A 27,423-nucleotide genomic window follows, 5' to 3' on the forward strand; every position below is an offset into this window, starting at 1 on the left:
GAGCCCCCATGGCATATTATTTTTAATACAACCCAAATCATCGGGTTTCAGGGAGCCATTGTCCTCTCATTCACATATTCAATCACTTCGTGAATATTTATATAGCACCTCTAATTCCCAGGAACTGAAATTAAGCACAGAAAATGTAAGGATGATTGAGGTACATTCTCGAGCTGAGGAGGAGTTCATAATCTATCATGTGACAACTGCAATGGATGATTTGTTGTGAGTTCAGCACCACCACTGTGCTCTCAAAATCCCCTTTCCTGGGTTTGGAGCTTCCCAGAAAAGAAGTTGCTGGAGATTTGGGAGGTAAGAGAAAAAGAAGCTGTGTACTCTAGAGGCAACTGCAGCCAGACTCAGGAGCAGATGAGGGATTCAGAGCACCTCTTTGGTGAGCTCTTGGGGACCTCCTGTGTCACTGTGATCCCCAGAGCCCAGGAGAGTACTTATTGGAGTACAGCATCTTCCTGGTGAGTTTTTTGAGAGCCATCAGCAGTGTTGCTTCATGCCAGATTTTCTTCAGTGTTGGCGTCCCTCCCCTGGATTCCCCTGCCTTCATTAATTCCTCAGCTCTTCCAGTGGTCTAGGAAGCTCCTCATTCCTGTAGCAAATCCTGTATGCCCAGGAAATATGGAGTGGTTTCTGTTTTCCTGACCAAGCCCTGACTGATTCAGTCACATAGTGAGGTAATCCTATAACATAATGATGCAGGAATATATGAGGTGTTTATGAGAACTGAGTAGTAGAAAAGCATCTCAGCTTTAGAAGGATCAGGGAAGGCTTCCCAGAGAAATTAGCATTGAGATAAGTCTTAAAGGTGAAAAAAAAATTATCCAGGTACAAAGGAAGACTTAGAGACTAAAGTATTTAGAAAAAAAAGACAGGGGGGCTCTTTTCTCGTGTACCGGAAAGAGGCAGTCCTCTTTTCGTGCCTATCGCAGCCATGGCTCGTGGTCCCAAGAAGCATCTGAAGCGTGTAGCAGCTCCAAAGCACTGGATGCTGGATAAACTGACCGGCGTGTTTGCCCCTCGCCCATCTACTGGCCCCCATAAGCTGAGAGAATGTCTTCCTCTCATCATTTTCCTAAGGAACAGACTTAAGTATGCCCTAACAGGGGATGAAGTGAAGAAGATCTGTATGCAGCGTTTTATTAAGATTGATGGCAAGGTCCGAACTGATATCACCTACCCTGCTGGTTTTATGGATGTCATCAGCATTGACAAGACTGGGGAGAATTTCCGTCTAATCTATGACACCAAGGGTCGCTTTGCTGTTCATCGGATTACACCTGAGGAGGCCAAGTATAAGTTGTGCAAAGTGAGAAAGATCTTTGTGGGAACAAAAGGAATCCCTCACCTGGTGACTCATGATGCTCGCACCATCCGCTATCCTGATCCCCTCATCAAGGTGAATGACACCATTCAGATTGATTTGGAGACTGGAAAGATTACGGATTTCATCAAGTTTGATACTGGTAATCTGTGTATGGTGACTGGAGGTGCCAACTTGGGAAGAATTGGTGTGATCACCAACCGAGAGAGACACCCTGGTTCTTTTGATGTAGTTCACGTGAAAGATGCCAATGGCAACAGCTTTGCCACCCGACTCTCCAACATTTTTGTTATTGGCAAAGGCAACAAACCATGGATTTCTCTTCCCCGTGGAAAGGGTATCCGCCTCACCATTGCTGAGGAAAGAGACAAGAGACTGGCAGCCAAACAGAGCAGTGGGTAAAATGGTCCCTGGGTGACATGATTGGAAGTCTTTATACTTAATTAAAGATTCTACAGCACGCTAAAAAAAAAAAAAAAAAAAGACAGGGGGATCCCTGGGTGGCGCAGCGGTTTGGCGCCTGCCTTTGGCCCGGGGCGCGATCCTGGAGACCCGGGATCGAATCCCACATCAGGCTCCCGGTGCATGGAGCCTGCTTCTCCCTCTGCCTGTGTCTCTGCATCTCTCTCTCTCTCTCTCTCTCTCTCTCTCTCTCTCTCTCTGTAACTATCATAAATAAATTAAAGAAAAGAAAAAAAAAGCCAGGTTCTGGAAAGACTAAGCAAAATAGAACCATGTTTAAAGAAAAGTCAACAACACAAGACTGTAAATTACCAAGTTTACAACTAGTGTGTTGATAGAGAATAAAATGGCAGTTTTCTCACGAGTATCATTTCTGTAAAGCTCATTACACATTTACAACAATGCTGTTGGCACTTCATCTACCCCATCTCCTTAATCAGATGGGCACACCAAATTCCCCAGTTTCTGTGAAAGCTAGCCACTAACAGCTCATGGTTTGCAGCCTATCCAGAGATTACCTTCAGCTGATGGGAGCTCCCTCACCTGGAAGTGCCTGGAAGGTTTTGCCTTCCTTCAAGGGCATCAGGAGCCAAGGACTGATAAAGGCAGACAAAAGCCTGGCCCCCTTGCCTAAAGGTAGGATATGTTTGTGGTGCCATCCACGTTCCCCATGGGAATAATGTGAAAATAGACAGTAGGAGAAACTTTGTCTTTGCTTAGCTTTCCTCTTGTCCTATCTTTTGCTGTCCTTGCTTCTTAATGTATGCCAGAACTGTAGAAGTTTGAAACTGCTTAAACATCAAAGGTAAGGCATGTGTTAGCCTATTCATGCCAGCACATCTTGTGTGCTGTGCAAAGGGAATTTGAAGTTATCTATTAGAACCATGATCTGAAATGTTTGATTGTTTAGAGCATCAGTAAAGAAATTTAGAGCATGCTATATGGATGTGTTTGTTAGTGTACTGATATGTCATACATTTGTAAACGATGTAAAAGAACTGAAATTTTCAAGAGAAAATTTTTAAATAGAAGTCCTATTTCTCTTGCACCCCAACAGAACATATCCTGCACCTCAATTTAGATGGCATGCACTGCTTTGGGGACCATGCAGGCAGACAGGAAGGTTGGTCAACTTTGCATTTCAGACCTATGATCCCATTAGGCTTCTCCTCTCCAGGCCAGTGATGTGTAGCTCTTTGCTGGAATGGGTCTCTAATGCCTGCTCTTGCGGAAGGAGGGAGCAGAGATTACAGGAATACTCTATTTCCTCTTCTGATGGTCATCTTGCCTAAGAAACACACACACACAAGAGTCAAGCAGCTTGTTACCAAAATTTCCAGAGATAAAATCTAAATGGGGATGTAGAAGATAGAGATGGAAAAATCAACCTCCCTGCCTCCCACCTGCCCAAAACACATACATACATGTGCTCTCTTAACTTTTTCATCCCTTCCATCTTAATAAAACACTGATCTTACTGCCTAAATCTCCTGGATGTGACCATGGGGACATCCCCTAGGCCACTGAAAAACACCGTTTGCATCCACTTCCTGTGCCTCATGTTCCTCTCTTCTCCCCACCACCTCCAGGTCTTGCCTCCCCATGCCTCTATTTTGTTAAACTGCTACTCTTTTCTCAAAAGGTAAGCAAATCTCAAAACTTCTCCTGCATCATGTGCATTTTCACAGTCTCCTGTTCTGTGTGTGATTCTATTCCAGCCATCCTCCTCTGCTCAATTTTGCCACTAAGCAAAGGGTTATGGGAAGCTTTTGAACCTAAGAGGGAGCAGAGAGGAAGATTGTTTGGGAAGTCCTATTCCCATTATTGTCTGCTGCTGTTTTTCTCTAGTAATCCCCTAGATTCTGGAAAAGAAAGCCCCAGACATCTCTCATAGGCATGAATCTCTTCTCCACGTGTCACAGGGTTCAAGGAGGAAATTGCCACCTCCACAAGTAGCATCACTTTGACCTTACTAAAATTTATGGGAATTGGGATGAGAGTCCAAATGGAGTCCTTCATATATCTAAAGGATTAAAAGCTATAATTCAAATAAATACAAAGCTGGAATACAATATGTTCTACTCACCTACCTTGACAAATACACCATCATAAGGTCAGAATTGAAAAATGGAGTGACTTGTATGTGCCTGGAAGTCGTTATGGTCTTAGGTGGAGCTGTATGTTTTCTCACACCTTAGGTTATACTGGAAAGCCAGCTTTCTTCCATCAGCCTGACACTGACATATGTCATGTGGGTTGCTGCTTCCTAATTCTGTGACTTGCCTGGGTTGCTGGTGAAGGAAGGAGATCTTCCCAACTCAGACCCACAGCTGAGATAGGGAATTAAGAAAGAAAGTGGGTGGGCAGAACATGAGTTCTGTTTTGGGCAGCAAAATTTGTGGTGCCCCAAAGTATGGGCATCAGAAGATGTGTGGAGATGCCCAAGAATTAGATGGGAGTCTGAGATGTGACTTTTTAGCATCATCACATTGTCATACCACCTGCTGAGGCTAAAATTCTAGTGGCAAACAAGAATGGATTAAAGAATGAGATTGACCCTTCTTTTACTCTAGCCAGTTATTCTGCAGAATAAAAAAGTTTTCATGTCTTTGCATGAGATAGACATAGTAGATGTCTTTTGAATGAGCACAAAATGATAAATAAATCAATCAACAGTGTATGAAGAGCCTACTGTTTCCACAATCCCAAATCAGGCTCTATACCATGTTTAAAATTAAAGAACTATAGTGTCTGACAACTGGGAATCTAAAATTCACAGGTAGAACAACAGAAACAAGACTCCTGTATATGGCAGGTCATATACTCACACAACCTTTATTCTCTACTGAGTAGAGTAGGGGAAGAAAAACTTCTTTCTACCCTTCCAGGTTCTGTGGCTGGCCTAGGAGTTAAACTGATAGAAGACCTATAAATGGAGAAAAACATACTGATTTTACTCTACATGTGCAAGGAAGTCTCTACTGGAAAATGAAGACCCAAAGAGCAGAAAAGCCCAAGTGCTCATAATCTAGCTTGAACAAAGAGTAGTAATTAAAAAAAAAAAAGGAACAAAGATGTAATGGGGAGACTAAAAGAGGATAAGAGTTATTTTAGCAAAATCTGTATAGATTTCTCTTGACCTCACTTCTCTGTCTCTGGTGATAAGAATGTTTCTTTCCACCTGGCATAAAGAGGGCAGCTTTCACATGGGAGTTTTATGCCCTGCTTTCAGAAACAGGGAAGGTCAGTGTGTTTTTGAACCTGCTGTTTTTCAAGTGCATATAGATCGAAATAATCCTTACATTAAAACGGCATATTTTGGGGTGGATATTCTGATACCCTTCATTCCCTCCCTTTGACACTTCCCCAAGGAGTATCCCATTCCAGAAGCTGAGTTGGTAGATGTTTCATACCTCATTGAACTGCTCTCTTAGTCCTGAGAATAAGTCTGTTCAGTCAAACAGCTGTGTCTTATTTCAGAGGGCCCATCTAAATTAGGCCTGTATATGGTGTGAGTAATCAGGCATTTTATGAGTGGCATTTCTATGGAAACAAGAAAAGCAAAGGTTAGTGATTAGAAGAAACTACAAACTCAGTTTTTATTTCAGAGGGCAGTCAGTTGGGAAGATTTTTAAATCTTGGGCTCAAAACCTCTTTAGATGATAGAATTGAGGACAGGCAGTGGCAATCTGGTGAATTTTCTTTGGTTTGCAGTTTGAATGTTTCTTATGGCAGCATCAGGTGTTCTGATGAACTTTCTGAGTGTCCTAGGAAGCAGCAGGTACAAAGATTGTTCATATATGATCTGTTGTGATGATTTCATATCCCATTATTCAGCTTCAATTTGCCCAACTTTAACATAAAGAGAGTGATATTTCTCAGTGATGTCAAGTCAGGAGGACAGAAGGAAAACTGGAAATGTTACCTACTGACAAAATGCACAAAATGGCAGGAGACAGTCTACAAAGAGGAAGAGAAGCTCAAAGTCAGTGACCTTGACACTATTCAACAACCCACAATGGAATGCTATAGTTTACTGAAACATAGCATTTTGGGGCACAAGGGTGGCTCAGTCAGTTGTGTCTGCTTTCAGCTAAGGTCCATGATCCCAGGGTCCTGGAACTGAGTCCTGCATAAGGCTCTCTCTGCCCCTTGGCACTTCCCTACCCCCAGCTCATGCTCACTCTCTCTCGGTCTCTCTCTCAAATAAATAAATTCTTAAAAAAAAAAAAAAGAATTTTTGCCCTATGATCACTCTCATTTTTATCAAAGATAATCTAAATAAGACTAATTTGTTAGCAAAATAAATCTAGTCTCCTTAAAGTTGGTCTGATGATTTACAAAAGTGATTTATGTAACAGCAACAATAGTGATTTAACTATCATATAGCTTCTTTTTAAGCCTGCTTTACTGGGACTTTTAATGAAGAATCTCAGATGGAAATTTGAGGCTAAGAAGCTCCACCAGGAACATGCCACCAGACTTTACTTTCATTACTTATACATTAGGGTGAATTCTTCTCGAGATTTGCAAGGTATCTTGAGGTTCCTGAGACTGCCATAAAGTAACCTTCTTTACAAACCCATAAGGCTGAGAACCATGTAAGCCAAGTACCAGACCAGTACTTTTATAAGCATTGGCTTCACAACATCAAAATTAGTCTCTTAAATCTGTCTGGCCATATTGGATTCTGTGTACATCATTTTCAAATATGACATTCCTGTCAAAGCCTTGGTAATATAAATGATGTTTCCAATTGTGTCCTTTCATAAGAAACAGATTCTTCTTGAACTTAGGCAAATCACTATATTTCCATGAAAATAAGAGTATTCAATAAGAGTTTCTGAATTCAAGAGGAATCAGCTAGGGATAAAAATAAATGTTTCATTTTGTTTATTAAGGTATACTCTACTAAATTATTGCAAGTTAGATATAGTTTAAGTGAAAAGTTTCCACAAAACACTAAAAGAACCAGTAGTGTTTCAAAACAAAAAGTCCTAGAAGTGGGCACCTGGGTGGCTCAATGGTTGAACATCTGCCTTCAGCTCAGGTCATGATCCCAGGGTCCTGGGATCGGGTCCTACAACAGGCTCCCCATAGGAAAACTGCTTCTCCCTCTGCCTATGTCTCTGCCTCTCTGCGTCTCTCATGAATAAATAAATAAAATCTTTAAAAAAAGAAAAAAAAGAGGGATTCCTGGATGGCTCAGCAGTTATACATCTGCCTTTGGCCCAGGGTGTGATCCTGGAGTCCCAGGATCAAGTCCCACATCAGGCTCCCTGCATGGAGCCTGTTTCTCTCTCTCTACCTGTGTCTCTGCCTCTTTCTGTGTCTTTTATGAATAAATAAATTTAAATAAATAAACAATTTTAAATAAATAAATAAGTAGAAAAGTCCTAGAAGTTATGATCATCTTCATCAGTTCACTCAGTCCCATGTATTCAACTCTTGCTCTGCTTGATATTGGGTTAGCAGTTTTCTGAATTCAGCAGTTTCTTTATTAGAATTCTGGAAATTCTTATCCAGTTCATTGGTATGATTTTGAAGTTATCAGAAACCTGGATACTACAGTACTTGTCAGAGTCCTTTCCATGAATTTCTTTGAAGGTGAAGCATCTTTTGCCTGTAGTTGATTACAAATGCTTTCATAAAAGCATTGGAGTAAAACAAAAACTTAGAATGACAAGAAACCTGGATACTACAGTACTTGTCAGAGTCCTTTCCATGAATTTCTTTGAAGGTGAAGCATCTTTTGCCTGTAGTTGATTACAAATGCTTTCAGAAAAGCATTGGAGTAAAACAAAAACTTAGAATGACAAGACTAAAAAATAGTCATGGTTAAAGATCTAGTGAGAGTTCATTATAATGCAATTGACAAAGAAATTTAGTTATTTCTTTGGCATACAACATTCTTGGATAATAATCATAATTATGACTGATTATACAGTATAAAGACTTTGACATATTTTTATGAATTTGGATATAATTCAATTTGCATACAATATAACTTCTGAAACCTTTAAATTGGTAACATATACCCATGTAAATATAATCTAAAGATTTAACATTACTTCTTTTTTTTAATATTTTATTTATTTATTCATGAGAGATACACAAAGAGAGAGAGAGAGAGAGAGAGGCAGAGACACAGGCAGAGGGAGAAGCAGGTTCCATGCAGGGAGCCCCACGTGGGACTCCATCCCGGGTCTCCAGGACCACGCCCTGGGCTGAAGGCGGCGCTAAACTGCTGAGCCACCCGGGGCTGCCCAACATTACTTCTTATTTGACAATGTTTCTCATGTATTTTAACATGTTACACTAATTAGGTTTATTTAATATCTTTTTTACAAGGTCAGAGAACACATTCTTTTTAGATTTTCCAGGGCCGGGATCCCTGGGTGGCGCAGCGGTTTGGCGCCTGCCTTTGGCCCAGGGCGTGATCCTGGAGACCTGGGATCGAATCCCACGTCGGGCTCCCGGTGCATGGAGCCTGCTTCTCCCTCTGCCTGTGTCTCTGCCTCTCTCTCTCTCTCTCTCTCTCTCTGTGTGACTATCATAAATAAATAAAAAAAAAATTAAAAAAAAAAAAGATTTTCCAGGGCCCTCTCAGCAATCTCAAAGTCAGTTTGAATTAAAAAAAAAAAAAATTTACTTACAATTTGACTTACGGAGTTTGTCAAAAAAGTCAAAAGGTTTGAACACTTGATCAGGTAAGATCACAGATTATTGTGAAAGAATTCTTAGCTATCTATTTAGCCAAAGTTTTAATAAAAGATTTCAAAGATAAATATAGAAGATTACATGATTGTAAAGAAAATCTTAACTCTTTTAATATTGAGAAAACTGTTTTCTTAAATTATCAAGGACCTGATAAAGACAACATGAAGCACAGGAAATTATTTTAATAAAACACAGACTTTGTGTTTTCTAGGAAGATTATTCAACAGATAAAGAAAGTCTTTTATAACAATCCAGGAAAATTTTGTTCTTTTAACAGAGAAAGGAAATTAAGTTCTAGTGTTGCATAGGCACAGTATTGATATTGAAGCTCATTTTTTAAAAACTCTTATGAAAAATTCACTAAATTTTAGCCAACTTGACCACACAAGACTCTCTTCTCTCTCTTTTTATATCCAGTTAGATTTTTGTCCTTTATTTTCCTCTTTTAAAATTTTTAAACAACCTTTAAATATCCTTACCTAGGAAAAAAAATTCTCTTCCCTAACAAAACCCATTCTTTACACCTCATACCTTCCCTTACCACAAAGACATCTTCTTTTTCTTGAAACTTTGCATACAGTTTTTATCTTCATCATTCCTAGTAGTTTTATTTACATATATTTATTTGAATTCTTAACCCTTAGTAACCCCAATCTCCAGTGAAAACCAGGAATTAAGTAGTCATGAACTGTTACAAACATTCTATAGTAGATTATCAAATTTATGAATAAGCCATTCATAATTTCTAGAGGTATATGCTTCCCCATAGCATATTTTTTCAATGTGATGAAAAACATGTCTACTGACAGACCCAAATATCTTTCCTCTCTCAAATAAGAAGCCAAAGGTAGATAAACTTATATTTAGCAATGAATATTTCAATATTTTATCTTAATCGGAAATGATCTAGACATTCAGTACATATCCATCTTTTAACAGTATAATTGTAAGGTTTAAAGTTATTAAAAGTATTGGAAAATATTTTTAATGAGACACATTATGAAAGATTATCGTTGAAAAGTTCATTTATAAACCTTATCCTATTTACATTTATTTAATTTACTTGTTTTTAATCAAGCAAAAGCTTGAATTACTCATGAAAATTTCATGAGACATTAAACAAAACTAGTCATGATCTTATTTTTCTTGTTGACAAATGAAGCAAGTATCGGACAAAATTTAGGGAAGCAAAGAGCCTAGAAGTTGAAATACATAGCTGTCCCCAACCTTTCTTTCCATTTTTTTTTTTTTTACTGCTGTGCTTGACATACTTCAATTTATTTTTATTGTACATTTTGTTCCTAGGTTGAAAATTTAAACTTCCGTAACTTAATCATCTAGTAGAGATAACATAAGTTTATTTGACTGGTAAACCCCAATAGAAAAAGTTGTAAATCTGCATTATATTTCACATTGACAACTCTAAAAACATCTGTTTTTATTAAACCAACAAACTTAAACTAGTTTTTATTTCCTGAAGATTATCCTAGACCACGAGTTTGAAAACCATTTGAGTTAGTTTCTGTATTTCTGACAGTTTTTTAAAAATTTGTATAAGCCCTTATTTTTAAAGCCAATTAAAGCAGAGCTCCTTTATGAATTAATTTTGGCAATAATAACCAGAGGTAGTAAATACATACACACACATACATATATAGAGATAAACATAAAGACAGATACAAATAGAGATCTTACAGTTTTCATTTTAAATCTCATACATCAGTTAGTAAATTCTGCTTCTGTATTTATACCTGACTTCTATGAGTTGATGTCATCTTTGCATTAATATTGTTATGATGATGATGATGATGATGATGACGACGACGACGACGACGACTCTTACTTAATCTGAATTCTATCATTTAGGCAAATGGAACAAGTAAAGTAATGGCTAAAGCTTCTTACCAGGCTTTATGGGAAATACTTTTAAGATTTTTATTTGCCTTTGATAGGTAACTTTATGGAAGCTGTAGACTAAATATGGGGTGGGGGACCCTGTGGAAATACCAAATAGAAATTTGGGGGTTTTTTAAGACTCTTTTTCCTTTTTTTTTTTTTCTTTTTTCCCTCTTTATTGTCTCAGAGGTTATATTAGCCAAGACTTACTTCTGGAATATTTTCTGCAATATTTATATCTGCAAGGTTTGAGAAATGATATAGGGTTTCTCTAAGAAGGAATTCAGGGGTACATTTGCCTATTATCAGATATCTAGGGTTATCACCATTTTTTTTCTTCAAGTGTAGGATAGTCCGAGGAATGTATGTGTCATGGGGGATGGACAAAATATGGAAAGGCCTCAAGTTGCTGGGATTTGGTTAGAATAAAGAACATAAAAAATTGAGTCCTTCTGCATGTTTTCTGTGACCTTGTAGAAACTTTTTGGAGGGATGGGGAGCTATCCGTGTTTATGTAGGTTTCAAGCTTGCTTGAGTGTCTTTTGCATTTCTTAATTTTTGTTCTAAATCTGATCTCTGTCACCTAATCTTGTCAAGGGAGTCTTAAATCAGTCAAGGCATTCTCTTGTATTTTTTTCTTCTCTTGTGTCCTTTTCTTTTTTCCTTCTTTTCACTCTGATTTTCCCATAGGTATTAATAGGATATTTGTTTAGGATGAGAGCTCTCTAAAATTCCTTTTAGATGTAAACACCAAAGTCTTCAAAGGTATATCTATTTCTCTTTTTTAAAAAAGATTTATTTATTTTAGAGAGAGAATGGGAGATAGAGCAAGAGAGAGAGCAAGAATGAGCAGGGTAGAGGGAAGCAGGGGGGACAGAGGGGCGGAGGTAGAGAAAGTCTTAAGCAGACCCCATGCTGAACACGGAGCCAGACATGGGGCTCAATCTCAGGACACTGAAATCACAATCCTGAGATCACGACCTGAGCTAAAGCCAAAGACAGAGACTCAACCAACTGTGTCACCCAGACACCCCAAAGACATGTCTATTTCAATGTGACTCCAAAGCAATAAGCCTTTCTATGACTTAACTGTGGACATAAGAGGCTTCCCTAAAGAAGAGGCAAGAGATGCAGCCCCATTCAAGATCCAGAGTTACTCCTAAAAATAGCTTAAGAAAGTAAAGACCTTCATTGTCATAGACAGTAACAATAGTTTGTGTTTGTGAAAACTTACCTCTGGTTCTCCCATGAATTGTGATGGTCCAGTCACAGACCTGCTCATCTGTTATACTGGGTAGGCAATACTAGGATGAGATTTTGTAAAAGCTACAGAGACAACTAAGGTAAAGATGACAAAGGCCCCTTATGGACTGAGACTCCTTTATTAAGACAAACTTCCTTGAGAACTGGCATGGTCAGGCAAAGAGAATTCTGTTTTTCATTTTGTGTTCCGGTTTCTAGCCAGTTGACTAAGCACCTGATACAAGTCCAATAATCTGTGCCCCCCAGCTGTGGAAACCAGAGAGAACATTTTCATTAGTCACAAAACCAAGCTCCAGAGAAGGATATATCAATTCTGACATCAATTCCAGCATGAGGGCTTTCTCTCCATACAACCAAGCAGTTCTCTAATTTTTTATAGACATTAATGAGGCATCCCACAAATTTAACTCAATTCTGACACTTTCTACCTGAAGTTGGCGTCAGATCCCCCAGGTTAAGTGCTCAGTCCCACAAGACTGCCCCCCACTTTGGATGCCAGTCCCAGATTCAGTTTGTTACCTGTACTTTGACTGATCAGCTATCAATCAGGCCCCATGATCCCCTCCTTGCATTTGATTGACTTGCTAGAATGGCTCAGAGAACCAAGGAAACCAGTTTATTTTCTAGATTACCAGTTTATTGCACAGGATACTAAAGGATATGAATCAACAGGTAGATGAAGAAATACATATGGCAAGGTCCCAAACTCCAAAGCCTCTGTCCCCACGGAGTTTGGGGCATAATATATGAATGTATTCTGGTTTACCAACCCAGAAACTGTCTGAACCCTGTCTATTTGGATTTTTATAGAGGCAGCATTACACAAGCACGATTGATTGAATCATTGACCATTGGCAATTGATTCAATCTCCAGTGTTTCCCTCCCTTGGTGGGGGTAGAGTGGGAAAGTTTTAATCCTCTAATTACAGGGTCAGTTCCCCTGGTAACCAGCCCCCATCCTCAGATAATTTCTAAAAGTCACTTCAACATAAACTCAGGTGTGCTTGAAAGGAGTTTATTATAAATATCAAGACACCTTTATTGTTCTTACTAGGAAATTTTAAGGGTTTTAGGAGATCTGTTCCAGAAACAGGGTCAAAGATCAAATATATATTTATTATAAATCACATAATCACAGACATAAGAACAAGGCAAAAGGAGAATTTCATCTTAATATTTTCTTCTTGGGACATTTGGGTGGCTCAGTGGTTTACAGCCTGCCTTTGGCCCAGGGCCTGATCCTGGAGTTCCGGGATCAAGTCCCACATTGGGCTTCCTGCATGGAGCCTTCTTCTCCCTCTGCCTATGTCTCTGTCTCTCATGAATAAATAAATAAAATCTTAAAAAAAATATATATATATATATTCTTATTTATGAAAAATGACACAAAACCAGAAGCAAAAGAAAATAATGACTATTTCTGGAAGGTGGAAGATCAATAATCAATGGATAGGAACCAAAACCAAATTTCCAAGAATCATAATCCAAAGAACAAATTCTCTCTCTCTTTTTTTTTAAGATTTTATTTATTTATTCATGAGGACACAGAGAGAGAGAGGCAGAGAGGCAGAGGGAGAAGCAGACTCCATGCAGGGAGCCCGGTGTGGGACTTGATCCTGGGCGGAAGGCAGGCTGAGCCCACCCAGGGATCCCCCAAAGAACGAATTCTCAAAAATGTTTTTCTCCTGCCAGTCTGAATTTAAAAATGAAGGGACAAGGAGAAATTTTAACTTCTTCTTTTGTAGATACAGGAGCCTGACATGGTAAGAATTCGTACCTTCTGCCAATTTATTTCGGTCCTAGGATCTCTACCAGCCATAGCCCCCAGAGTCTCAGCAGCCCGACCAGTGCCACCCTGTCCTTGTCCACAAAAACCGTAGAGGAGGAAAAACTTCCTTCTACTCTTCTACACTTTCTTCTACCCACAGATTCTGTGGCTGGCCCAGGAAACAAACCGACATAAGACAAATGATCGAGAGGAAGACATACAAATTTTATGTTGCCTGTCCATAGCAGTTTCCACATGCTGCAAAAAGCAGAAAGGCAAAAAAGCTTCTGTACACTAGGTTGAGCAGAAGTGGTAATGGTGAAAAAGGAACATAGATGAAATGAGGAGACTAAAGGAAGATAAGAATCATTTTGACAAAGTCGGTTTGTACATATTTTTCTCAACCTCAACTCTGTTTCTCATGATAAGAATGTTTTCTTCCTCCTGATATAAGGAGGGCAGCTTTTACCCTGGAGTATCATCTGCTTTCAGGAAGAAAAAGGAGAGGTCACTATGTTCCTCTGGCACTTGCTGTTTTTGAAGTACCTCTAGCTCAAAATAATCCTTATGCCAGAGTGACCTATTTTGAGGGGTTGCCGGTCCTGCCACCTTCATTATTACTGTGATGCTGAGGAACATTACTTCTCACTCAATTTGCTGAGTATTTTTATCATAAAATTATGTCATATTTTGTCACGTACTTTTCTGCATTTATTGAGATGCTCATATGGCTTTTATCCTTTGGTTTCTAAAGTGATCTCAATCACATGGATTAACTTGAGGAGGCTGACTTCTCCTTGCACCCCAAGAATAATACCCACTTAATCATGGTGAATGATCACCCTACTGTGTTTTTTTTTTTTTTAAGATTTTATTTATTTATTCATAGAGACACACACAGAGAGAGGCAGAGACACAGGCAGAGGGAGAAGCAGGCTCCATGCAGGGAGCCCGACTCAGACTCGATTCCGGGTCTCCAGGATCACACCCTGGGCCGAAGGTGGCGCTAAACTGCTGAGCCACCTGGGCTGCCCCCTACTGTGGTGTTGAATGCAGTGTGCTGTTTTCTTGAGAACTTTTGCATGTGGGTTCATCAGTGATATCAGCCAGTCATCGTCTTTTCTTGTAGCATCCTTATCTGGCTGTGGTATCAGGCTAATACTGGCCTTGTAAACTGAGTTTGGGAGGTTTCTTTTTCTTCAGTTTTTTGAAAGAGTTTGAAATGGATTGGTGCTAATTATCTTTAAACGTTTGGTAGAGGGATCCCTGGGTGGCGCAGCGGTTTGGCGCCTGCCTTTGGCCCAGGGCGCGATCCTGGAGACCCGGGATCGAATCCCATATCGGGCTCCCGGTGCATGGAGCCTGCTTCTCCCTCTGCCTATGTCTCTGCCTCTCTGTGTCTCTCATGAATAAATTTTAAAAAAATTCTGTTAGATCAATAATTTATAAATTAGTATGTGTGGTGTAAATATATTTTAAAATATCTATATTTATATAATGTACAAATATGTACTTGCATATATTATATAATTTGTATAATTATATATACTTACATAATTTGTATATATTTATATAATATACAAAAGTATAAATACATGTACTATGCACACATGGGAAAAAGTCTACAAATACCTATTTCCAAATATCAGCTTTTATTTCTTAGTGGTAAGATTACATTTGATTTTTTCTCGATCTCTTTCTTAATTCCTGAATTCATCTACAATAAGCATATGTTACATTTATGATAAAAAGGTATTTCTGTATATGTATACATATTAATAAGTTGTTAACTCAGAATAACTATGGAATTATAGGTTCCAGTAAGTAAAGAACTGAATTATTCTTATGTCCTTGGTGCCTAGCATGAATGAATAAATAAATAATAAATGAGTAAAGAATTATTCATTGATTATTTACAAGGTCCTTAGCATGGTGCTTGGTGGCAAATAAGACACCACTGTTCCTTCCACATGGGTAACTCAACTAGAAATGTGGCATTTATTGATATTATTGATATGTTTTGCTCCTTTCTGACACAACTAAGAGGGGAAAAAAACATTCTCAGTAGAGGAAACAAAGAGATCCAAGATTTTTGCATTATTGGAGGATAATTTTTGCTAGAAAAGTCCACCAAAAAGGAATCTATATAAAATGAAGTCCAAGTTTCACAAAATGGGAAGAAAGCTCATTTTAAATTCATCTTAAAAAATAGAAGCAGGGATCCCTGGGTGGTGCAGCGGTTTGGCGCCTGCCTTTGGCCCAGGGCGCGATCCTGGAGACCCGGGATCGAATCCCACATCGGGCTCCCGGTGCATGGAGCCTGCTTCTCCCTCTGCCTATGTCTCTGCCTCTCTCTCTCTCTCTCTCTCTGTGTGACTATCATAAATAAATTTTTTAAAAAAATAAACGTTTGGTAGAATTCACTACTAAAACCATCCAAGCCTGGGCTTTTCTTTGTTGGGAAGTTCTGATTCAATCTCCTTACTAGTCATTTGTTTAGACTTTATATTTCTTTATAATACAGTCTTGATAGGGTGTGTTTCTAAGAAGTAATCCACTTTTTCTAGGATATCTGGTTTGGTAGTGTATAATTATTCACAGTAATCTCTCATAATTCTTTGTATTTTTGTGATATCAGTTGTAATGTATCCTCTTTCATTTCTGATTTTATTTGAGTCCTCTTTTTGTCTTAGTTAATGTAGCTAAAGGCTTGGCAATTTTTTTAAACCTTTCAAAAAAAGCAGCTCATGATCTCATTGCAATTTTCTGGTCTCCATGTCTTTATGCTCTGAGTTTTGTTTTTCTTCATTTTGCTTACATTTAATTTATTCTTCTTTTTTCAATTCCTTGAGATGTAAGATTGATTGAGATCTTTTTTGTTTCTTCATGTAGGCATTCATTGCTATAAACTTCCCTCTTAGAAGTACTTTTGTAGTACCCTGTAGGTTTTGACATATTGTACTTCCATATTCATTTGTTTTTAGATTTTTGTTGATTTCCCTTTTCATTTATTCTTTGATTCATTAGCTTTTCAGTAACATGTTGTTTAATCTCACACATTTGTGAACTATCCAGCTTTCGTCCCATTGTTGACTTTTACTTTTATACCATTGTCATAGGAAAAGATACTTAGTATGGTTTCAACCCTCTTAATTTTATTAAGATTTGTTTTGTGAAATATCATGTAATCTATCCTGGAAATACACTTCAGAAGAATGTGTCTTCTGCTGCTGTTGGATAGACTGTTCTGGTATATATATATATATATATATAATATATATATAATAATAGGTCCATATGGTCTAAAGTGTCATTCAAATCCATTAGTTCCTTATTTTCACTATGGATAATCTATCCATTGCTGAAAATAGGGTATTGAAATGCCCTATGATTATTGCATTGCTGTCTGTTTTATCCTTCAGATCTAGTAAGAGTCATTTTATGTAATTTGGTGCTCTAATATTGAGTGCCTGTGTGTTTATAATTGTTATATCTTCCTGATGAATTGACTTCTTTATATTATGTAATGACCTTTTTTTAATAAAAAGTTTTTATTTCTTTATTTGAGAGAGAGAGAGTGAATGAATTGGGTAGCAGAGGGAGAGGGAAAAGCAGGCTCTGCACTGAGAAGGAAGCCCAAAGCTGGGCTTGATTCCAGGATCTGGGATCATGACCTGAGTTGAAGGAAGATGCATAACCTACTGAGCCACCCAGCACCCTATAATGACCTTTTTTGACATCTGTTACAGTTTTTGACCTACCATCTTTTTTAAGTGTGTTATCTTGCTCTCTTTTGGTTTCCATTTGCATGGAATATCTTTTTCATTCCTTTCATTTTCAGCCAGTGTATATTCATAAAGCTTAAGTGAGTCTCTTATAGACACCATATAATTCATTCAGTCATTCACTGTGTCTTTTAACTGGAGAATTCAAGCCATTTATAGTTAGAATAATTTTTGATAGGTGAGGGGTTACTATTTCCATTTTGTTAATTGTTTTCTGATCATTTTGAAGTTACTTTGTTCCTTTCTTCCTATCTTGCTTTTTTTTCTTTGTGAGTTGATGATTATTTGTACTACTGTACTTTGGCTCTTTTTCTTTGTCATTTGTGTCTCATAGATTTTTTTGCTCTATGGTTACCATGAGGCTTTTATAATACATCTTATATTAACAACCTTCTATTTTAAGCTAATAACAACTTAACTTCAATTGCATTAAAAATTTCTACTAATGGGATGCCTGGGTGGCTTAGTGGTTGAACATCTTTGGCTCAGGTCATGATCCTGGGGTCCTGGGATTGAGTCCCATATTGGTCTCCCTGCAGGGAGCCTGCTGCTCCCTCTGCCCATGTGTCTGCCTTTCTCTCTGTGTCTCTCATGAATAAATAAATAAAATCTTAAAAAAATAAAAATGTAATACCCATTTACATGCCCCCCACAATTTATGTTATGTAACAATTTATATCTTTTTATATTGTGTATTCATTAATGTAATATTGTAGCAATAATTATTTTAACACTTTTGTGTCTTACCTGTATGTTAGTTTGAGGTGATTTACCCACCACCATTGCAGTATTAAAGTTAAACTTGACTATATATGTACCTTTGCCAGTGACTTTTATAGTTTTATAAGTTTTCATGTTGCTATTTAGTGTCCTTTCATTTTAGCTTTAACTCTCATTAGCATTTTTTTTGTAGAGCAGATCTATTGGTAAGAAATTCCCTCCACTTTTATTTGTTTGAAAATGTCTTTAAACCCCCTCCTTATTTCTGAATGACAATTTTGCTGGATCTTTGATAAGTCTTTTCCTTTGAGCATTTTGGATATATCCTTCTACTCTTGCAGTTTGCAAAACTCTGTCCTTGATATTTTTCTATTTATTTTATTTTTTAATTTTATTTAAATTCAATTAACTAACATATAATGTATTATTGGTTTCAGAGGTAGAGGTCAGTGATTCATCAGTTGCATATAACACCCAGTGCTCATTGCATCCCATGCCCTCCTTAATGTCTATCATCAGTCATCCAGTGCTCCCACCCCCACATCTGTCCTTGATATTTGAGAGCCTAATTATAACGTGTTTTGGTGAAGATCTCTTTGTGTTTAGTCTGTTTAGGGGATCTTTGACCTCCATGTACCTAGATGGCCATATTGCTTTCTATATTTGGGAAATTCTGCTTTTTTTTTTCTTCAAATCATATTTCTATCTCTTTGTCCCTCTCTCCTCCTCCTAAAATTCTCATAATATGAATATTCTCTTATTTGTTGGTTTCTCTTAACATGGGTTTTCTTCACTATTTTCCTTCTAATTTTTTGAATTTCCAACTGGGTAATATCAAGAGATCTGTCTTCAAACTCACAGATCCTTTTTTCTGCCTAATTGTGCCTGCTGTTGAACTTCTCCATTGCATTTTTTTTTCATTGTATTCTTCAGCTCCAGAATTTGTTGAGTTTTTAAAATGATTCTTCCCTGTTTCTATCTCATTTTGTTCAAGTTTTATTTTCCCCAGCTCACTGGGAGACTTATTATGACTTATTGTGTTTTCATGAATCTCACTGAGCTTTCTTAAAATAATTATTTTGAATTCTTTTCCAGATTACTCACAGATCTCCATTTTGGGAAGATTAGGTCTGTAATTGGAAAAACTGTGTTCCTTTGGTAGTGTTCTGTTTTCTTTTAATCTTTCTGATGGTTTTGTGTTGATACCTGTGCATTTGACGATGTAGTCACTTCTTCAAGCCTTTTCACACTGCCTTTGGTGGGAAAAGACTTTCACCTGGAAGTGGCTATGAGGGTGTTGGCTCAGTGGGATGCGGCATCTTTGATTCCTGAAAAGGTACAATGGTGTAGTTTTAATGCAGCTCCATCAGCTGAGAATAGCATTGGCCAAACTACAGGAATCTTCTGTGGCCAATACTGTAGAGGTCCTACAGGTGTCTGTGGCAAGGAGAGCTATGGGATCCTCAGAAACAAAAACTCCTGGGGTCTTTCTGTTCTCTTTTTCTTGCCTCTGGAAAGACATTCTAGTCAAGGGGATCCTTCTCAGCACCTGGCTAGCATGTTGGCACTCAGAGTAGTATCAGAGCCAGAGTCCTGGGATCAGGCAACATGGAACTACCATAGCACCTGGAGTACAGGTGCACTTGCAGTATTCGGGCAAGTGCAGATCTCCTGTGAAACCAGGACTTGGGACTCAGGGATTCACTGAAGTGACTCTGGCCAAAGGAGCATGGCATGCCACAGCAGCATGGGTCCTGGGATGACAAGGTAACACAGTGGCTGGGGTTTGAAGGATAGGATGCAATAGCAGCACAGCCTGGAGATAGTGGGTCAAAGTCTCAACTCTGGCCCCAGGGGCAGCCGAAGACAGCAGCAGTGGAACCCTGGTGGTTGTTTACTGAAGCCACATATTGGGACCTGGGAAGCTGAGCTCCGAGCAATGGCAGCACAACTCTGTCAATGAGAATTCAGAGCCAGAACCTGGGGGGTGGGGTTCAGGGCAACAGAAGGACCTCTGAAAATTATGGGTCATAGCCATGACCTGGGACCCAGGGGGGCAGCAGCCCAGTCCCAACAAGGAGAGTTTGGAGCTGTGAAGTGGGATGGGGCATGGGAGCACACATCAACATTATTAATTATTATTAATTATTATTAATGTACCACATTAGCCACAGCAGCACCACCAGCTGGCACTGTCAGTTTGCAATTTGCAACCCAAATGGGCTTCATAGCAGTGGCAGCCCATTTCTAGGAATGAGGGTTCAGAGCCATGACCTGGGAGGGCTGGGCTCAGGGCAGACAGGATGACCCCAATAATGTAGGTCAAAGTATGACTTGGAATCCAGGGTGTGGGCCTTACAACAGCAGAGGCTGCCCTGATAATGATGGGACAGAACCACAGCCTGGGGTCAGGAGTGAGATGCAAAGCAGTAGCGGTTCTGCTCTTCTATATGGGTGAAATGCCATGGCTTCCCAGTCCTGGGGGCTGGGGAACAGCAGCAACTGGGGTGGGGGGCAGATCTCACAGCAGGGGCAGCTCCAGCCTTTGGGAGTAAACACGGTGGAATTGGAGGGGGGATTCTGAGGCAGCTCTGTCAGCTGGGATCAGCGTAGGTAAAGACTCTTGGAGACCTTTGTAGCACAGTGATGAGGCTGCTGGGGTTCTCCTGATCTCCTCTTTCCAGTGGGGTAAAATTCTTCTGGAAGGATGTCAAGCTGCTCTTGACTGTGACACAAGTAATATGCTTCTTGTACTTTTCTATACAGCCACTCTTTTTTTTTTTTAATCTCTGCAAAGATTTTGCTACTGCTTTGTAGTCCAGAGCTTTCCCTGAACTATTTTCTTTGGTTTACTTATTGTTTCTGTGTATGTGTATGTGTGTGTGTGTGTGTGTGTGTGATGGGTACATGCACACACACGTGTGTGTGAGGGAAGGCAATCACTGGAACCTCTTAGCCTTCCATCTTCCTGATGTCATCTCCTTGTCTTTAACCACTGACAGTTTAATTACAATATGCTTGATGTGGGTCTTTTTCAGTTCATCTTATTTGAAACTCTCAGGGCTTCCTGGATCTGGATGTCTGTTTCTTTCCCCAGATTGGAAGAATTTTCAGACATTATTTCTTCAAATAATCTTTTGGCCCCTTTCTAACTCTTCTCCTTTTGGGATCCCTATAATGCAAATATTGGTCCACTTTATGGTGTCTCAAGCTATTTCCACTCTTTTTCAACTTTATTTCCTTTTTCCTCCTCTGTATAAACTCTACAACCCTGTCTTCCAGTTTGCTAATTCTTTCCTCCACTTCATCTAGTCTGTTATTGAACCCCTCTATTAAATGTTTCACTTCACTTATTGTACTCTTCAGCTCTGTAATTTCTGTTTGGTATTTATATTTTTCTCTCTTTGTTGAGATATAAAATTCTTAATGTATTGTTCTCACCTCAGTGACTATCTTTATGACAATTATTTTGAACTGTTCATTAGTTAAGGTCTGTTTCTGGAGTTTTATCTTGTTCTTTTGTTGAGATATTTCTCTGTTTCTTCATTTTTCTTGGCTCTCTGTGTTGATTTCTATGCATTAGATAGAACATCCGCTTCTCCCGGTCTTGACGAGCATTCTTATGTAGGAGATGAATCTTATCCACCAGCCCACATTGAGCTCTTGGATGTCTCTCAAACCTTTGTGATTGTCCAAGCAACCACCTTTGTCCTTAGTGGTGCACAGCTGAGGGAGTGCTAAAAAGTGGAGGATCTTGGTCAGTGCTTAGATGTAGGCTAATTAGAAGTTAGGTCCTCAGGCAGCAGTTTAAAAAATACATATATACCTCTTTCAGGGGAAGATGGGGAAATGAGTTTCTATCTACAACCTCTATGTTGAGGGCAGGTAGATAGCTGGGTTAAGACATTTCTTTGTTACAGTTCCACTGAATCTGTGCATATAAGCCACACTGGCCACCAGAAACAGGCAATCGAAGGATGCATCATCTGGGTAACAGGTAAAAGCCTGGGCACCATACATGTGCACAAGCTCTTTCCAAGGAGCACTGGCCATCCTGAGCAGAGTAGAGGGAGAATGTGGAGATGGCCTTCCCCACTAGATCTGTGTTAAATTAGAAGCCTGACCCTCAGGCTGCAGCTTTTTTTAAAGATATGCAAATGTATCTCTTTTAGGAAAAGACTGAGATGAGTGTTTTGTATGCTATTTCTGTGCTCGACCCCGTGTGGATAGCCTTGATGAGTCTTAATGAGCCATTTAAAAACTGCTTCTTCATTTGCTATAATCTTGTGGGTCTCATAGACAAAAACCTCATCGACTTTCAGAGCTTGGTGTTTTGGGGGCCCATCCCTGAGGTGGAAGTCTTAGAAGTTGAGGAACCCCTCAACTTTTGGTGTTGGTCTCAAAACCTGTACTTCTCAGGAATAAACTGAGTTGTGAGTTCCCTCCCAATTGCATGTCACTGTGCTGGGGGGAGGGGGCTTATAATGATCATGCCTGTCAGCCTTTCCTAATCATTTTGATGTGGGTTTTTTTTTTTTTCTTTGTTTGACTGACAGGTAGGAGTCACGCAGCTAGTTTCTGGATTTCTTTCAGAGGGAATTGTTCCTTGTGTAGCTGTAGACTCTGTGGGAGGTGAGTTCAGGGCCTCCTATGTCACCATCTAAGATTGAAACTGCCAAAATCAAGAGATTTAAAAACTAATATCTAAAAATCTAGATTTCTGGATTCTCCTACAGATAAAAACAGCAATATTGCCCAATGAGCAGCTCTGCCCTATACACAGTCCTGGTCTTTCTTTGCCATTGATACAGCAATCCAGTCCCGGCCCAGGCTAGTTTCACCATTAATACTGCCTGGCTCCTCTTAGCTATTTTTTTCACTTGTATTGAAATATAATTGGCATCCGACATTGTATAACTTTAGCTATGTATAGCATAATAACTTGACATACATGTATTGAAAATCACTACCACAATAAGGTTAGTTAACATCCATCACCTTATATGGTTACAAAGAAAAAAATTATTTGTGATGAAAGCTTTGAGGTTCCATTTTCTTAGCAACTTTCCCTCTCAGCTACTGAGTGTGTAATTTTGGTGATGGTGTATGACCTATCACAAGGTACACTATGACAAAGATATTTACAATGTTATTACCTGGGGATTTTGATCTTTTACCACCAAAAAAAAAAAATGCTATACCACAAATTTGTGCACACATGAACTTAGAACTCAGAGTTAAAATGGACCAAATATTCCCCCCAAAATATTGTGGAACATTATTTGGCTGGATATTCTCTTGCTCCACCCTGTGGTCTTTTTTTTTTTTTTTTTTTTAAGATTTTATTTATTCCTGAGAGACACAGAAAGAGAGAGAAGCAGAGACACAGGCAGAGGGAGAAGCAGACTCCTTGCAGGGAGCCCAATGTGGGACTCAATCCTGGGACTCCAGAATCACGCCCTGGGCTGAAGGTAGACGCGCTAAACCACCGAGCCACCCAGGGATCCCCCACCTTGTGGTCTTTGGAGAGACACACCCTAGACCACCCGGTCTGCCAAATAAAGCAGAATGTGGCTTCATCTAGGGATAAAGTAATAGGACTGAGATAATGCTGTGTTTGGCATGTTTTAGCAGAAATTCCAAACCAGTGGTTCATAAATATGATCTGATCAGTTGATGCATAGCCTCAGAAACCTTGCCACTTTACCCAGTCATGAATCATTCTTTTCTTTTTTCTTTTCTTCTTTTTTCTTTTTTTTAAGAGCAAGAGAGCACATGAGAACATATGAGCAGGGTGAGGGACAAAGGGAAAGGGAGAAGAGAATCTCAAACAGACTCCATGCTGAGCAAGGAACCTGAAAAGGGGCTCGATCTCACAACCCTGAGATCATGACCTGAGCCAAAATTAAGAGTCGCTCAACCAATTGAGCCACCCAAGCAGCACTGAATCATTCTTTTTAACTGTTTTCTTCTCACTCCCTGAAATAGACAAACACAAACCCAAGGTTCTTTCCTCACTTTCCGCTTTTAAAACCCCTGCTCCAGAATTTCCAATATCACGAAAACCTCTATTGGTGAGCTCAACCTCAAAGGATAAAGTTAAGTAAGAAGTTACTACTATGTTAGTAAGAACTAAAGAAGGCACTTCTTGCATAGTATAGTGATCATTGTATGAGGGCTCACCAATTTTCTACAAGTCATCTGTCCACAAATACAAATCACTTTGCTAATCTAGAACACTTTTCTGTGGTATTCATTATAATCAATAGATAATTCCATTGACCATGAGTTGACCTCTCAAGATCTAGGCTGCCTGCACAGTCCATTTTTTTTGGTGCATTAAATGGGGATGACAACACAATGGGTACCTCTCAGGATTATTTTAGAGACCTGGTATGATCTTAGATTAACATTAGGTTGACAGTCATCAGTGCGTAAAGTGTTCAGTACAAGGTTTTGTCTTTTGTCTAGCTAGAATAAACAGGGCTAGCTGCAGCAGGTAGTCTTGAAAATGATAGTTCATGTGTAGATTGATTATATTCAAAAGGCAAATAAAAACAGATTTGAGGTTGTCCACATTCCTTCTTACCTTTCAGAACATAAAAGATCTTTTCTTGTCAGGACATACTTTTTACAAGTGTGTTTAGGATGGTGGATCAAAGGAAGAACAGGAAAGGCTCAGAAAACAGTCCTGGGTGGCTCAGTTGGTTAAACTTCTGCTTTCAGCTCAGGTCACTATCCTGCAATCCTGGGTTCAAGCCTTGTGTCAGGTTCCCTGCTCAGTGGCAGTGCAGGTGGGGGGTTGCTCCTCCTCCCTCTCCTTCTGCTTCTCCCTTTCTTGTTCTCTCTCTCAAATAAATAAAATCTTTTTTTAAAAGTTCAGAAAAAAATATACATATAAGTTCCTACTGGCCTGTACAACAGTCATATGCCGTTAGCAAGTTAAAACTGCTCACTAATTAACAAAATGTGGAGCTTCTGTGCTGGGATTTATTCTATGAAATCAACATGTTCTCTCTCCAATTTGGCATAAAATAATTTGTCCCCACCACTATGTTGGAGAAATGCATTAAGTTGCCCAGAGAGAAAAATCAGTGTGTAGTGGCTGCCACCTTGTGGTTTTATGTATTACATTAATCCTCAGAAATCAAACACATATTTTACAACGAAACAACCAGTTTCTAATATATACCAACAATTTAAGTATAATTTTTCCTAACATTATTAAAAATTCTCCAAGTTGCACAAAGAACTATGAACTGATTTCTTGGCATCCTTTTATTGGCTAGGTAGAGTGGAAATCAAGTAAGAATTCACATATCTCGGTCATATTAGCTCTTGATCACAGAAGATCTCAGTTACACAAATGATATGTGCTTAGGTGTGTACATTAAACATTTTTAAAATTTTAAAAAATCCTTCTTCTTAAATTAGATGTGCTAGGGATGCCTGGGTGGCTCAGCAGTTCGGCGTCTGTCTTCAGCTCGGGTCGTGATTCCGGAGTCCAGGGATCAAGTCCCACATCCGGCTCCTGGCATGGAGCCTGCTTCTCCCTCTGCCTGTGTCTCTGCCTCTCTCTCTGTCTCTCATGAATAAATAAATAAAATCTTAAAAATAATTTTTTAAAAAAATTAGATGTGCTAAATAACTTAAAAACTACTCATAAAATGGAATATATAATACCATTAAAATACAACTTGAGAAAAAATTTGAAATTATATTTTTCCATGCAAATAATTCTATAACCTTTTGAAAGGTAACAGAGTAGGGGTTAAGTACAACCCTGGGACCTGGATCAAATATCCCACTTTGATTACTTATTAGTTACATGAACTTAGGCATATGATAGAATGCCTGTGTATCACTTTACTCCTCCATAAAATGTGGATAAGCTCAATAGTACATACCTCACGGTTGTGAAGATTGATTGTAGCTTTTAGTGCAGTAGTGGTCAGATCACGAAGGGTGATCAATATCTGGGTAACCATAACTACAATGCCATGAGTCAAATAGTTTTATACTCATTAGCTTTCCCCCTCCAAAGGGCTCCCTGTTTCTCACCTTATGCACAAGCCCGGATTTTCCCAGCTCTTTCACTCCTGCCTGAACTTTGAGGGCCCATGTTCTTTTTTTTTTTTTTTTTTAATAAATTAATTTTTATTGGTGTTCAATTTACCAACATACAGAATAACACCCAGTGCTCATCCCGTCAAGTGTCCCCCTCTGTGAGGGCCCATGTTTTGCTGGAGACCCAGGGTGAGGGCTCTGAAAACATCTGCCAAGCAGGTAGCAGAATTACTACCACTTAGTTTGCTGTATGTCTCCCATTCTATCCTTTTTTGAAAAGTAGTACATTTTGTTGTTATTCTACTTCTGCCCTATTATATATTGAACAAAGATATATAGAAGTTTAGTTATAGAAGATAACTTTTATTCTTAGTTCACAAAAAGATGCCACCTGAAGCAGACTCCCATATTGGTACAACACCTAGAATCTTAAACTCTGGGCTTATTGCCGTGACAAAGTGGCATGTGGGGGTTGTCACTCTTGAAAAGGGGATGTGTGTATTTGGATGTAGGAAAGAAAGTGAGCTGAATAGTTGATGACTGAAGGGTGGTTCTGAATCATTAGTACCACTCTCTGGTAGTGTGTCTTCAAAATTAGGGATGGCCACATGAGTTGCTTGGGCCCCAAAAATGTAAGAAAAAGTAATGTGTCACTTCAGGGTGGAAGCTCTTGAGTTTCGGTACATGATTCATTTTCTTGGTCCTCTGCCTTGCTGGTCATGGAAGCTTGTGTCAGGTTTATGTTTCCTTCAGCCTGGGTCTCAGAATGATTATAGCCCCTTCAATGATGAGCAGAGCTTCATAGGCCCAGATGGACATACAGTTTGAGCAAGAAGTAACTTCAGTTGTGGTAATGCACTGACTATTTGCAATCTTCTCATCATCTAATCAATCTATCCCATTTTAGAAAATGCTTAGTGTCACTGTGATCTCCTGGCACGTAACCCTACTCGCAACTCCAGCTGAGAGGGGGTCCTTTCCAAATTCACAGCAGAGACCTGGGCTGTAATTGCATACTGTCATGGGAGGGGATAGTTAGGAAAGAACACCACAAAGGCTCTGGAGCCAATCTGTCAAGTAACTTGGAGCTCCAGTACCTAGCAATTAGCTGATTGACTTTGAGCAATTGATTTAACCTGTATAAAATAGGGGTCCTAGGACTTCCTGTTCCAATTACTGTCCCTGTGTAAGAAACCACATAAAAGGTAATGGTGTCAAATATCCATTTATTACACTCAAGGAATTTTGAATCAGGAATTGGACACAGCATGCAGGGATGGTTTATCCCATGACTGGGGCCTCAGCTGAAGACTCAGAGCAGGAGTAGGAACCATTTGGAAGTTTACTGACATACTTGGTGATTGATGTTGTCTGTTGACTGAAACCTCAGTGGGGGTAGGGGTGGT

At 39.2% G+C, this 27,423-nt stretch overlaps 1 protein-coding gene across 1 annotated transcript; it reads left to right on the plus strand.

The window, feature by feature from the left end:
* The first annotated feature begins 903 nt into the window (after nucleotides 1-903).
* On the plus strand, nucleotides 904-1,797 carry LOC129498211 (40S ribosomal protein S4, X isoform). Its single transcript, XM_055307476.1, has one exon. The coding sequence runs from the start codon at nucleotides 947-949 to the stop codon at nucleotides 1,736-1,738; it is 792 nt and encodes a 263-aa protein (XP_055163451.1). The 5' UTR covers nucleotides 904-946; the 3' UTR covers nucleotides 1,739-1,797.
* The last annotated feature ends 25,626 nt before the right edge of the window (nucleotides 1,798-27,423 follow it).

This window comes from Nyctereutes procyonoides, unplaced genomic scaffold (genome assembly GCF_905146905.1).
Source record: "Nyctereutes procyonoides isolate TBG_1078 unplaced genomic scaffold, NYPRO_anot_genome, whole genome shotgun sequence".
NCBI lineage: Eukaryota > Metazoa > Chordata > Mammalia > Carnivora > Canidae > Nyctereutes > Nyctereutes procyonoides.